Source organism: Haliotis cracherodii, unplaced genomic scaffold (genome assembly GCF_022045235.1).
Source record: "Haliotis cracherodii isolate W230 unplaced genomic scaffold, xgHalCrac1.p SCAF_3, whole genome shotgun sequence".
NCBI classification, from domain to species: domain Eukaryota; kingdom Metazoa; phylum Mollusca; class Gastropoda; order Lepetellida; family Haliotidae; genus Haliotis; species Haliotis cracherodii.
Window position 1 is genome coordinate 59,057,164 of NW_027266286.1, and position 14,947 is coordinate 59,072,110.

The 14,947-nt window shown below is 43.2% G+C and overlaps 1 protein-coding gene across 1 annotated transcript in view; it reads left to right on the forward strand.

The window, feature by feature from the left end:
- LOC139473891 (ubiquitin carboxyl-terminal hydrolase 47-like) overlaps positions 1-14,947 on the forward strand; it is a 48,753-nt gene that overhangs the window by 25,876 nt on the left and 7,930 nt on the right. Inside the window, exons 20-32 of the mRNA XM_071256685.1 lie at positions 404-611; positions 1,017-1,132; positions 1,619-1,738; positions 2,969-3,092; positions 4,098-4,769; positions 5,960-6,132; positions 6,519-6,599; positions 7,885-8,000; positions 8,241-8,359; positions 11,892-12,022; positions 12,743-12,790; positions 13,930-14,060; positions 14,849-14,920. Of these exons, the coding sequence (XP_071112786.1) occupies positions 404-611; positions 1,017-1,132; positions 1,619-1,738; positions 2,969-3,092; positions 4,098-4,769; positions 5,960-6,132; positions 6,519-6,599; positions 7,885-8,000; positions 8,241-8,359; positions 11,892-12,022; positions 12,743-12,790; positions 13,930-14,060; positions 14,849-14,920 (2,111 nt within the window). The remainder of the gene's footprint in view (positions 1-403; positions 612-1,016; positions 1,133-1,618; positions 1,739-2,968; positions 3,093-4,097; positions 4,770-5,959; positions 6,133-6,518; positions 6,600-7,884; positions 8,001-8,240; positions 8,360-11,891; positions 12,023-12,742; positions 12,791-13,929; positions 14,061-14,848; positions 14,921-14,947) is intronic.

Below are 14,947 nucleotides of genomic sequence, written 5' to 3' on the forward strand. Positions count from 1 at the left end.
GCTCATAAAAACATTTTGTTTAGCCATATGGAGCGCTTATGTAGACTTGTTATGATAAAACATTGATCAGACAAATGAACAAATATCATGTTCTTCTTTACAATAGCATAACATTTACACCACTTTCTCTGAAGCACAGCTACTTTTTCCACTGTCAACATTTTAGGGCATCAGCTAAGGTCTGCTACAGGATGATTACTGATTTGGTAGTGAAATGTCAGACACTACTGTTCAGTTTGAGGTTTTCCAGTTGCTATTATTTGGCAGACAAATTTCCATTGTTATATTGAAAACCTCTCATCTCACAATGTCCCACTTCTAGGCCTCAGTGTTTACTGCACTGGTTACCTCCCCTTTTTGGTATGAGATTAAGTTCCTTATGAATGCACAACTTTGTCCCCAGTCGTTCGAGATCGACAACGTAATAGCTCTGTCAGACTGCCGCCTAGTTAAGTATGATGAGTACTCGGACTCCCTGGAGAAGTCATTCGATGGCGAGGACGACAGCTCCATGGGCTGTCTTCTGGGAGGCGTCAAGTCCTGCTACAACTTCGACCTCCTGCTGGAGACCAAGCGACCAGACCAGAAGTTCCAGGAGTACAAGCCAGGAGGTACGTCTGCACGTTTGTGTGTGTGGTGTGTATGCTGTGTGTATACTGTGTGTATGTATGCTGTGTGTGGTGTGTGTGTGCTGATTACATATTGTTATCCACCTGTTTTTCAAGAACAGATGGAGGTATAGCGATCACCATGTCTGTCAGCCCGCCGACCCATCTGTCCTCCATCCGTTTTCCATTTCTGGAACAGAACTCCAAAACTGTTGAACATTGTTGGATGAAACTTGCTATACAGATCAATCTAGTGGGGAACTGGTGCCTCTAGCTGATTTGTGATATTGATTAATACTGAACACCATTCCACTGAACTGAAGGTATACAATGGCAATGACGTAGCCAAACTCCCAATTCCCAGTTGCACGAGATCAATGAGATGACGCCTGTGTTTGCCGTGTGTAGGTGTGACCGTGAAGGTGTATGTGGTGGACACCAAGCAGGGAGAGATCCACGCCCCGGTCAGCGTACGCGCCTACCATGTCCAGACTGTCAGCGAGTTCAAGAACCTCGTCACACAGGTGAGATGCTTTACACTTTCGTTCTATTGCATTCTCTGAGGCTGAAACGGGTGTTGTCATGTCCCAGCTACAGTTTGTTTACATATAGTGACAGTGGAATAGCAGACAGTGGCATAAGATAATATTCTCTTTCTCACTCAAAATTATATGAGTGTGTATTTTACAAATTTATTCTCTGTGTTTTATTCATGTAATTGCTGTGTCATACGTTGTCTATGTCTGGTAGGACAGATTTGACACATCACCTTTCAATGATCGGTAAATTGATCAAGGATGACTGAAACATGAACTGCCACAGGTTGATTAACAGCTTCAGAAATCTCTCCCATCACATTTATCGTGTTGGCCATTTTGTCATCTTGGTCTTGATGTAAATGTATTACAACGCGCTGTCGTTCACTCTAAGCAGGTTCATACTCCAATGAACTCACACAAAGTCCATTCTTAATTTTGCTCTGTCAAACGTGTCTATGTCTGGTTTGACAGACCTTGGAACTCGAGTCCACGGAGATGACCTGTGTCTTGGAAAGATTCCACAATGACCTAAGACCTCTCACAGTGCCAAACAAAACACTAAAAGCTGAAGGCTTTTTCAAAAGTAATAAGGTGAGTGGGAGTCACTTACGGAACATGAATACTTCATAACCTTTTCCAGTTTCTCTAATATCCTATTCCATGCATGAAAAAGTTTCACCCCGATTATGTTTCTAGGTTTGAGAGCACCATACCTGTGCTCATGGGTTTCACCGAAGTGGTAAACATCTAAGACCTGTTTCACTTTGGGCTTTCCTCCGCCGTGATATAACTGGAATACTGTTAAAAGCGACGATAAACCCAACTCACTCACTCACTCCTTCGACGTAGCATAGTATACTCTTCAAAGAATGTTTACAAATTCGGGAAATTCAATGGACACAACAAAACCTCTATATCGCTATCCTGGCACCAGTGAATCAAGTGATTCTTAACCATTTTAACTTCTTTATAGTAGTATATTTTCTATGTCATGGGGGTAGGGTGGTCTATAAGTTTCACCATAGTGATCAAAATCGAAGACCTGCATCACGTGTGGCTTTCCCCCTACATGAAGCTTACATGCCATGATATATAGGATAAAGCACGCCTCCGAGGTTTGGGTTGAAAGTGTAAAACTGCGAGCGACGGAAAGACTGAGGGCCGGAGTCCCAAGGGCTATTCCCAAGGTCAAGGTTTTCCATTTTCAACCCAAACCGAGGAGGCATGCTTTAGCCAACTTACGAACTGGCTCAATGCAAGAAATACCAGAAAAAATAAGAAAATATGGACATACCTTATAGTGAAACAATACAGTGTATCGCGGTATAAGAGGAATTCGCTCAAAGCGAAAAACCTGGTGCAAGCATGGACAAGCTTGAGTCATGACCTGATGAACTTAACTTCTCATCACCTGCTCCAGTTGCTCAGTATGAAAACAGTGGGTTACAAAACTTTACACAATATGTGAGGGTGCAGGTTCGATTCACATCATGGAATTTTCATGCTAAAAAAAATTATGACTTTTAACCAGTCTTCACAAACAACTGTGTTCACATCAAGAGTCAAGTTAATGAAGCGTTTATTGTAAAACCTAGGAATTACAACTGAAATGTATTCATCAGGTCACGGGCATTCCACCGGAACACCCCGGGCAAGGTTATTATTGCCTTCCTTGGAAGATTTAAGACTCACATTTAGAAGAACCTTCTGCTACTTTAGTGTTCTGTCATCAGAGGTTTCTAAGTGAAGTGTGAAACTCCCTCACTCACCTCTGTGGGGATGTGGTACAATGGCTGACATTTGTCTGTGTTTGTTGTCCAGGTGTACATCCAGTACCCACACGACGAGGACGACATGTACACCCCATTCCTCAAGACCAAGTTCTACCAGCTGCTGGACCGACATCAGAACACGATTCGCATAAACGTCACCATCCCCACTCCAGGTAGGTGGATTGTTTGAAAGTTATTACTTAGCAGTTGATGGAATTTATGGATAACTACTTCTTATTTACTGTAAAGGCGACGTTTCCGTACAGATCCTTATAGCCATGTCAAGCAAGGCTGAATAAACATGACAACGGTATAAGGATCTATAACGAAACATCACTAGGTTGGTGGAATCCTGATATACTCGGCACTAGAAGACGGCAGGAGCACTCCTAGAACAACACAGTGGAGCCAGGAGCTCCACACACAGGTTAACCATCAGGACATCTGGCAGGCAAAACAACCAGCCTCCCATTGCAACTCTGGATCAGAAAGGTCATGATAAGGGGCTAAACAAGATACGGTGATTGTGATGCCTGTTTGCATTTTTGTCACTATCACCGACTTGTTTCTTGGTCTAGATTTGAGCAAATTCCTGAAATATGCTGACTGCATTGTGGAAAGATTCATACACTGCATGGGCGAAGTCCACAGGCTAGCTGAAACACTAAAGAGGTCTTTCGTACCCAATAGGCAGGGATGAGAATTTTTTCCGGGAATTTGTGCGAATTTAGTGACCACATATATGTTAAAATCTGATGGGTTTCCCCCATAAACACCCCCAAATTATGAACCACAGGCTAGCTGAAATACTAAAGAGGTCCTTTGTACCCAATAGGCAGAGATGAGAATTTTTTCCGGGAATTTGTGCGAATTTTAGTGACCACATATATGTTAAAATCTTATGGGTTTCCCCCCAAAACACCCCCAAATGATGGAAAATTTCCATTCTCATCCCTGAATATGTCACATCCTTTCAGTTTTACGATAGATAATGTCTACCCACACTCCATTTCTGATAGTACTGAAATGCTCCTACATTACTTCATGTTCCCTGGTATTGCCTTTCCATTGCTGTTGCCTACTGTCAGGTATTAGTTACACATTATTGGATCAGCTTTTGAATGATGTGCCTCCCAAAGTGTGTGTAGTGTGTCACTAACCTCTCTTTCCACCCACAGAGGATGTGGAGGACTACGTCAAATCTATCCAGCAGAGTCTCCTGCGTCGACAGCAGCTGACACTACGGGCCGACCCCTCCTCCATGTGCAATGATGCCACAAGTGACTCTCCTGATATCGACGAGGGTATCAGTGACCCTGTGGATGGAATAGATCATAAAATGCGGGCCATGGCTATTCATGGTTGCCATAGTGACCCTTCTGTGTATCATAGTTGCCAAGACAACAGTGACATCTCTCCTCAGGAGTCTGGGTCCGAGGGTCGTAGTAGCAGCCCCGTTGGACCCAGTACAAGTAGTCAGGATACAAGCACAAGTGCGGAGTTCAGTCTCACCACGAACTACACAAACAATGACGGTCAGTCCACATCGCCAGACGACCTGCAGCAGTTCAGTGATAAGGGCTCCGGTGCTGTGGAGCACAGTTTCAGTGACCCCGAGCAGGTGTCGCCTCCGTGTCAGGTCTCGCCAAATGGCGACTCAGGTGACAAAGATAGTGACTTCAAGCGTGAAGAGAACTGGGACCTGGAGATCGGCGACACGGCAGACAGTGTGTGTTCCAGCATCACGTCCAGCATGTCGGGGAAGGAGGCCATAGAGGAGGAGGAGGCCGAACCTCCACGCTACTTCACCGCCATGCCCAGCGACCCACTGCCAGACACCAACCAAAGAAGTCAGTACTTCCATCTGCCCCTATCGTGTAACATATGTTTTATTTGGGATAAAACTTTCTTAGTAAAGTACAGATTCTAGTACTTTTTTGTTGGGGGGAGGGGAGGGGGGGATTGAATCCCATCTGGGATTCGAACCCACACTCCCAGAGTGAGGCACCTAATTGCCAGCGCACAAAGTTGGCGATCTAACCCACTCAACCAAGGCTTCCACACTCCTCACTCTGGCAGTGTGGGTTCGAATCCCAGATGGAACTCAACCCCAAAAAGTACTAAAATCTGTACTTTACTAAGAAAGTGTTATTCCAAATATAACATTTGTTTCATTTGACCACTTTCCAAATGGCATTGTGTATCATGTTTATTTTCAAAGCATTAAGTAAACACGTTCATCCTGTTGTTGGATTGCCAGACATGGATAAAAATTTATTCCTTGTCTGCCAAATTAACCTACCAATGTTAATTAACAACAGTAAAGGGGGACTTAAAATCCTTGTATGTTCTCATATGTAATTTAATCTCTAATTTAATCTCTACACAAGAAGCACATAGATCTTTATGTATTGACAGCCCCCCTTTTCAGGAATAATTATATACTACTCAAAAGAAGTTTAGGACCACCCGATTCTTTCATATTACTATAGTTAATCTGTCATGGCATGACAGATTAACTATAATCATTAAAGAAGTCCTTCTTAGATTTGTTTTGAGCAGTATATGACACATAATTATCAGACTACAAATGCAGTGAGAATTTTGGGTTGGAATAGGTCTATTCAATAGATATGCTTGTCGTAGTGGACTATGGGAACCAAGTTATCGAGGGGCGGTCGGGTAGCCTAGTGGTTAAAGCATTCGCTTGTCACGCGGAAGACCCGGGTTCGAATCCCGACATGGGTACAATGTGTGAAGCTCTGGTGTCCCCCGCCGTGATATTGCTGGAATATTGCTAAAAGCGGCGTAAAACCAAAATCACTCACTCACTCAAGTTATCAGGCCCAGTGACTGGGGTGATTGTGTCATCACGGCACAACATGGGGGGCATTGTTTGTTGTATCAATCACTACATTGTCTGGTTGATTATTTACAGGCCTCCTACATTCAGCTGGAATATGTCTGAGTGTGACATTAAACAACTAACCGTCTGCTAACAAATAATGTTCCTAAGAAGGCGTAACTGTATCTGCTACAGGTTTGACTGTGTTCGTGGACAAGAGAATCACTCTTGGTGCATTCAAGAAGGAGCTGGAGCCTTATGTGGGGACTATCATGGAAAACTTTAAGGTGTACCGTGTGTACTCCAACAATCAGGAGTTTGAGAGTATCCGGCTCACCGACACACTCTCATTCTTGGAGGATGGAAAGGTATTTACTTCCTGTCTGCCAAACCTCAATTGAATCGTAATGCTTATTCTGTTAAATATCCTATTTAGTCTTGCAGATTTGATTGTGAGATGAAACTGTTTGAACAATAATTCTTCAGTCAAGTGTTTGAATGGCATTTAGAAGGGAGAAGATCCACATAAGATAGGGAATTATATGGAATTTTCATCATTAGAAGTTTACATCCATCAATTCTGTCTTAATTCTTCAGTCAATACAATATTCCATTAGTGGAATTGACTAAAAGATTAAATTCATTTAAGAATCGTAATGTTTACACCGATAAGATATGCTTTAGTTTATATGTTTTTAATTTATCGTGAGATTTTGGTCTGCTTTTATTGCAATTAATCCTATACCTATTGCAGCTGAACATCAAACTTGGCCGTGCCCTCCGCCCCGGGGAACACAGGGTAAAGGTGTACCTCCTGTCTGTCAATGAAACAGAGGTGAGGGTTGTCACACGCAGGTGTAAAGAGGTAGTGGAGGTATCAGGGGGATCTGTTCATTCTACTTCCGGAATCAACTGATTTAAGTGATTTCTCCTGCTATATACTACTTAAAGACTGTAAAGAAGTGTGTAACTGTAGTAATATGAAAGGAATGGATGTTGTTTTACTTCTTTTGAGAAGTATATAATTTCTCTGTTATTTAGCATAATGACCTGTAGTTGCGTCACTTTTACTTGTTTGTATACACGTTAAAAATGGCCAAAATACACTGGCTCAGAATACACTTGCTCAGAATACACTGGCTTAGAATACTCTGGCTCAGAACACACTGGCTCAGAACACACTGGCTCAGAATACACTGACTCAGAATACACTGGCTCAGAATACACTGACTTAGAACACACTGGCTCAGAATACACTGGCTGGCTTAGAATACACTGGCTCAGAATCCACTGGCTCAGAATACACTGGCTCAGAACACACTGGCTCAGAATACACTGGCTCAGAACACACTGGCTCAGAACACACTGGCTTAGAATGCACTGGCTTAGAATACACTGGCTTAGAACACACTGGCTCAGAACACACTGGCTCAGAACACACTGGCTCAGAACACACTGGCTTAGAACGCACTGGCTCAGAACACACTGGCTCAGAACACACTGGCTCAGAATACATTGGCTCAGAATACACTGGCTCAGAATACACTGGCTCAAAATACACTCAGAATACACTGGCTCAGAATACACTGGCTCAGATTACACTGACTCAAAATACACTCAGAATACATTGGCTCAGAATACACTGGCTTAGAATACACTGGCTCAGAATACACTGGCTCAGAATACACTGGCTCAAAATACACTCAGAATACACTCTCAGAATACTCTCAGAATACACTGGCTTAGAATACACTGGCTCAGAATACACTGGCTCAGAATACTCTCTCAGAATACACTGGCTCAGAATGCACTGGCTCAGAATACACTGGCTCAGAACACACTGGCTCAGAATACACTGGCTCAGAATACACTGGCTCAGAATACTCTATCAGAATACACTGGCTCAGAATACACTGGCTCAGAATACACTGGCTCAGAACACACTGGCTCAGAACACACTGCAACAACATCATGATACCATCATCATGGTTGAAAATAGGAAAGAAATAATTGTATGGACTTCTTTGTGAATAAGTGAAAAACATCTGTTAAATGAATCCTTCATTGTGGGATCTCTGTGAGAAGTGAGTTACTTGATCTGCTGCTTGTGTCGCTTCCAGCCGTGTAAGTTCCTGGTGGAGACCATCCTAGCCAAGGGGATGACAGTGCTGGAGTCCAAGAAGCTGATCCTCCCGGAGATCAAGGAACAGTGTGAGATGGAGATACCGCTAGACAGGTAGGGAGGGACATGGGCTAGCCTACCTCTCTGGAGGCCACAAGTGGGCATTAAACAAACATTCCGAATTCTTCAAGGTATCATAATTGGCTGTCCACCTCTGTGTCCACTTTATAAGGTTTAAGCATCATAAAACTTTCTTCATTGTTCAGGTGAGTTTCAGAGCTTCTTGGCTCTATTTCTGTATTATATCATTGTGTATCAAGATCAATTTACATTTCTTTCCCTCTGGTGTTGTAGGTGTCGATTACGAAAGAAAACATGGAAGAATCCTGGCACAGTCTATATCGATTCTCAAATCTATGAGGATGAAATAGCCATTTTCCCCAACTGGGAGGTGTACCTAGAAATCCTGGATGGTGAGTGTTCATCAGTATAACAATGGGTCATGTCCACTGAATGTGTGGTTACTGTGCCTGTAGGTGGTGGACTGAGAGTGAGTGTTCAGTCTACAGAAACCGGCACGGAGATAAAGTAGCCCTACTTAGACTGGTCACTGTGGGCAAGTTAGCTGCAGGGATCTTGAGTGCTAGGGTACAGGTGTTATCTTCTACTTAGACTGTAACTTTAGGCAAGTTAGCTGCAGGGATCTTGTGTGCTAGGGTACAGGTGTTATCTTCTACTTAGACTGTAACTTTAGGCAAGTTAGCTGCAGGGATCTTGTGTGCTAGGGTACAGGTGTTATCTTCTACTTAGACTGTAACTTTAGGCAAGTTAGCTGCAGGGATCTTGTGTGCTAGGGTACAGGTGTTATCTTCTACTTAGACTGTAACTTTAGGCAAGTTAGCTGCAGAGATCTTGTGTGCTAGGGTACAGGTGTTATCTTCTACTTAGACTGTAACTTTAGGCAAGTTAGCTGCAGGGATCTTGTGTGCTAGGGTACAGGTGTTATCTTCTACTTAGACTGTAACTTTAGGCAAGTTAGCTGCAGGGATCTTGAGTGCTAGGGTACAGGTGTTATCTTCTACTTAGACTGTAACTTTAGGCAAGTTAGCTGCAGGGATCTTGTGTGCTAGGGTACAGGTGTTATCTTCTACTTAGACTGTAACTTTAGGCAAGTTAGCTGCAGGGATCTTGTGTGCTAGGGTACAGGTGTTATCTTCTACTTAGACTGTAACTTTAGGCAAGTTAGCTGCAGGGATCTTGTGTGCTAGGGTACAGGTGTTATCTTCTACTTAGACTGTAACTTTAGGCAAGTTAGCTGCAGGGATCTTGTGTGCTAGGGTACAGGTGTTATCTTCTACTTAGACTGTAACTTTAGGCAAGTTAGCTGCAGAGATCTTGTGTGCTAGGGTACAGGTGTTATCTTCTACTTAGACTGTAACTTTAGGCAAGTTAGCTGCAGGGATCTTGTGTGCTAGGGTACAGGTGTTATCTTCTACTTAGACTGTAACTTTAGGCAAGTTAGCTGCAGGGATCTTGTGTGCTAGGGTACAGGTGTTATCTTCTACTTAGACTGTAACTTTAGGCAAGTTAGCTGCAGGGATCTTGTGTGCTAGGGTACAGGTGTTATCTTCTACTTAGACTGTAACTTTAGGCAAGTTAGCTGCAGAGATCTTGTGTGCTAGGGTACAGGTGTTATCTTCTACTTAGACTGTAACTTTAGGCAAGTTAGCTGCAGGGATCTTGTGTGCTAGGGTACAGGTGTTATCTTCTACTTAGACTGTAACTTTAGGCAAGTTAGCTGCAGGGATCTTGTGTGCTAGGGTACAGGTGTTATCTTCTACTTAGACTGTAACTTTAGGCAAGTTAGCTGCAGGGATCTTGTGTGCTAGGGTACAGGTGTTATCTTCTACTTAGACTGTAACTTTAGGCAAGTTAGCTGCAGGGATCTTGTGTGCTAGGGTACAGGTGTTATCTTCTACTTAGACTGTAACTTTAGGCAAGTTAGCTGCAGGGATCTTGTGTGCTAGGGTACAGGTGTTATCTTCTACTTAGACTGTAACTTTAGGCAAGTTAGCTGCAGGGATCTTGTGTGCTAGGGTACAGGTGTTATCTTCTACTTAGACTGTAACTTTAGGCAAGTTAGCTGCAGGGATCTTGTGTGCTAGGGTACAGGTGTTATCTTCTACTTAGACTGTAACTTTAGGCAAGTTAGCTGCAGGGATCTTGTGTGCTAGGGTACAGGTGTTATCTTCTACTTAGACTGTAACTTTAGGCAAGTTAGCTGCAGGGATCTTGAGTGCTAGGGTACAGGTGTTATCTTCTACTTAGACTGTAACTTTAGGCAAGTTAGCTGCAGGGATCTTGTGTGCTAGGGTACAGGTGTTATCTTCTACTTAGACTGTAACTTTAGGCAAGTTAGCTGCAGGGATCTTGTGTGCTAGGGTACAGGTGTTATCTTCTACTTAGACTGTAACTTTAGGCAAGTTAGCTGCAGGGATCTTGTGTGCTAGGGTACAGGTGTTATCTTCTACTTAGACTGTAACTTTAGGCAAGTTAGCTGCAGAGATCTTGTGTGCTAGGGTACAGGTGTTATCTTCTACTTAGACTGTAACTTTAGGCAAGTTAGCTGCAGGGATCTTGTGTGCTAGGGTACAGGTGTTATCTTCTACTTAGACTGTAACTTTAGGCAAGTTAGCTGCAGGGATCTTGTGTGCTAGGGTACAGGTGTTATCTTCTACTTAGACTGTAACTTTAGGCAAGTTAGCTGCAGAGATCTTGTGTGCTAGGGTACAGGTGTTATCTTCTACTTAGACTGTAACTTTAGGCAAGTTAGCTGCAGAGATCTTGTGTGCTAGGGTACAGGTGTTATCTTCTACTTAGACTGTAACTTTAGGCAAGTTAGCTGCAGAGATCTTGTGTGCTAGGGTACAGGTGTTATCTTCTACTTAGACTGTAACTTTAGGCAAGGATGCTGTAGTATCGTGTGTACTGGGTACAGGTGCTGCAGAGATCTTGTGTACTGGGTACAGGTGCTGCAGAGATCTTGTGTACTGGGTACAGGTGCTGCAGAGATCTTGTGTGCTGGGTACTGGTGCTGTAGAGATCTTGTGTGCTGGGTACTGGTGCTACAGAGATCTTGTGTGCTGGGTACAGGTGCTGTAGAGATCTTGTGTGTTAGGTACAGGTGCTATAGAGATCTTGTGTGCTGGGTACAGGTGCTGCAGAGTTCTTGTGTATTGGTACAGGTGCTGCAGAGATCTTGTGTATTGGTACAGGTGCTATAGAGATCTTGTGTATTAGTACAGGTGCTATAGAGATCTTGTGTGTTAGGTACAGGTGCTATAGAGATCTTGTGTGCTGGGTACAGGTGCTATAGAGATCTTGTGTATTGGTACAGGTGCTATAGAGATCTTGTGTATTGGTACAGGTGCTGCAGAGATCTTGTGTGCTGGGTACAGGTGCTGCAGAGATCTTGTGTGCTGGGTACAGGTGTTATAGAGATCATGTGTGTTGGGTACATGTGCTATAGAGATCTTGTGTGCTGGGTACAGGTGCTGCAGAGATCTTGTGTGCTGGGTACAGGTGCTGCAGAGATCTTGTGTGCTGGGTACAGGTGCTGCAGAGATCTTGTGTATTGGTACAGGTGCTGCAGAGATCTTGTGTATTGGTACAGGTGCTGCAGAGATCTTGTGTGCTTGGTACAGGTGCTATAGAGATCTTGTGTATTGGTACATGTGCTATAGAGATCTTGTGTATTGGGTGCAGGTGTTTTCATAGCTGGCTAGAAATATAGTTTGATTCCAATAGTTGTAGCAGTCTTGTCACATTGGTTGGAGTGTGTGATGGTATGTGATAGGATGATTCACCCTGGTTGTTGTTGGTATGCCGGTATGTCCACACTGAAGATACACAGTTATATCTGTATCTGAACCTGTGTGTGTCACTACACTACTACAGTCCTCCGCCTGTTTAAGGATTGAAGTTTTGTTTTATCCTCCACTCCAGCTCCTGAGCTGATGACGTCCATGTCCCAGCTTGCTCTCTACATCAGGCGATGGCACCCATCAACGTACGAAATTGATCCATTCCAAGAAATAGTTCTCAACCAGCAGACAGTGGAGGAACTGAAACTTAGGGTAAATATCACTCACTCATTCACCCACCAACTCAATCGCTCACTCACTCACTCACTCACTCACTCACTCACTCACCAACTCGCTCACTCACTCACTCTCTATCTGACTCTCTCACTCACTCACTCCCTCACCCACCAACTCGCTCGCTTACTCACTCACTCACTCTCTCTATCTGACTCTCTCACTCACTCACTCCCTCACCCACTTGCTCGCTCAAACCACCCACCAACCCACTCATTCATTCACTCACTCGCCCACTCACTCGCAGGTCATACACTGAGCTTGCCATTTACCTTACATCCTTCCAACCACTCAAACCTCACTCAACCACCCATTCATTATATGCATATTTGGATAAAAAATTTTGTATCTTCACCATTCGGACATTGAAGATGTCGTGCGAGGTGAGTTAATGCCACCATCAACAGCCCCTTGGGCACGCCAGAAACCTATGATTGTGGGTTCGAATCTCAGTTTACTCCAATTATGTTTCTAGGTTTGTCAGCACCATACCCGTGCTCTTGGGTTTCACCGAAGTGGTAAACGTCTAAGACCTGCATCACTTCAGGCTTTCCTCCCACATAAAACTGACACGCTGCAATATAACTGGAATACTGTTTAAGGGGGCGTTAAACCCAACTCACACACTCACTCATAGTGTTGGTATAAGAATATTACTGAATCAAGTCTGTTGTACAAGCTTTTTGCTTCATGTTCCAGATAGCCGAGAAGAGTCTTGTCCCAGGAGAAAATGTGGACTTTGCCAAGGTAAGGACATTGCTTGTTACAAAATACCATCCCTCGTATCTTAATGTCACAGAACTCAGAGTGAGACTAGGTCGGCATATGTGTTGTATGAGCTGACTAAGATAGAATGTCAGTCATTGTTTGCCTTATCCAGACTGGCTTATTACAATGGCCGGGTTTAGCTGAATATTGCTGAGTAAGCAGTCTTTAACGTAGGCCTTTGTACCTGTTCTGTAACTTGCAGTTCAGAGTTCAATGCATAGTTTAAATGAACATTCTGCCATGAATTTGGAAATTACTCGATTACTGGTTAAATCACAATAAACCCCTTCTAACTGAAACAGCCCATTTGACAGCCACGTCACTGCATAAGCTAATATTCAAAGAATAGTTCCCTTTTTTACGCATTGTAGGCATATTTAAATAATTTTATCTACAATTATAGGTTACAAAATGCAAAGTTGCAGTTACTACAATATTCAAAGGATTTGTGACAATTTTGTCAGAAAACACTATAGAAACTGCAAAGAGAATGTATTTTAAGTTTTGGAGACAACAGAGAGCTTGGAATTTGGTGGTTTTCTATATATGACTGTGACGTCACATCTTTTGCATCACAATGAGCGATATGACGTCATAATGGTGACGTTCGGTGTTAGAACAAAAGCTTTGCAAAGCTTGCTCACGGTGAGCGTTCGGTTCCAAATTCAATTAAACACAGTTAAATCTACAGGTTACCTACCTGAAAACACATTATGTCTCCTAAGTAGAGCGACCCGTGAAGATTCGGGGGTAGAATAGGTTTTCAGCAACCCATGCTTGCCGTAAAAGGTGACTATGCTTGTCGTAAAAGGTGGCTAACAGGATCTGGTGGTCAGGATCGCTGGTTTGGTTGATGCATGTCATCGATCTCAATTGCGTGGATCAATGCTCATGATATTAATCACTAGATTGTCTGGTCCAGACTCGATTATTTACAGACCGCCGTCATATAGCTGGTATATTGCTGAGTGCAGCGTTAAACAACAAACCAACCAACCAACCTAAGTAGAACTGTGTTGGAGTCGGTGGGTAGAGCCTCTTTGTGGTCATCATATTGTTGATTAAGTCCGATGCTAGGCGTGGCCGTGGTGTGAGGTACTCATGCTGACTGTTGACAGGGCAAGGGCACGTTCCCGTGTGAGACATCGGTACTGGAGATACAACAAGATCTCGACTGGAACCCTCAGGTCTCCACCCTCAACGTGTGGCCTCTCTATATCTGTGATGATGGACATGTGATATTTTACAGGTGAGATAAGTAATTACAGGTGACATGGGATAAGTAATTACCGGTGAGATGGGATAAGTAATTACTGGTGAGATGGGATAAGTAATTACAGGTGAGATGGGATAAGTAATTACAGGTGAGATAGGGTAAGTAATTACAGGTGAGATGGGATAAGTAATTACAGGTGAGATGAGATAAGTAATTACCGGTGAGATGGGATAAGTAATTACAGGTGAGATGGGATAAGTAATTACAGGTGAGATGGGATAAGTAGAGGCATGTGATGTAATTTCAGATGAGATTAAATGATTACAGGTGAAACATATGATTCAATTACAGGTGTACCCGTGAAGATCCGGGGTAGAATAGGTCTTCAGCAACCCATGCCTGCCGTAAAAGGCAAATATGTTTGTCGTAAGAGGCGACTGACGGGATCGGGTGGTCAGGTTTGCTGACTTGGTTGATGCATGTCATCTTATCCCAATTGAGTGGATCAATGTGTGGATAAATAGAAGCATCGATATTAAGAATGGAAGTTAATGAATCCTTGACCTAACCCGAATGTATTGTTTAAAAATGTCTGACAATGTGGACATACAGGGTCTAAATACAAGTAAATCATGACTCTTTCTCTGCTGCCAAAAGGACTTCCCTTTAATGACACAAGCCCACTGTATAATGTGTTCTATACACACAAGGTTTAAACTCACCCCCCAACAGAATCACAAGTCCATCCTTGCTGCCCTTTCTTCACGCGGAAGTGAAACTCAGGTGCCATTCTCATAAGCTGTCATGACTTCCTGTTTCAGGGATAAAACTGAAGAAATAATGGAGCTCTCTGAAGAAAAGAAGAAGGAAATTCAGCAGAAAGAAAATATCAGGTATTATTATGTTGTGGTAAAATTTAA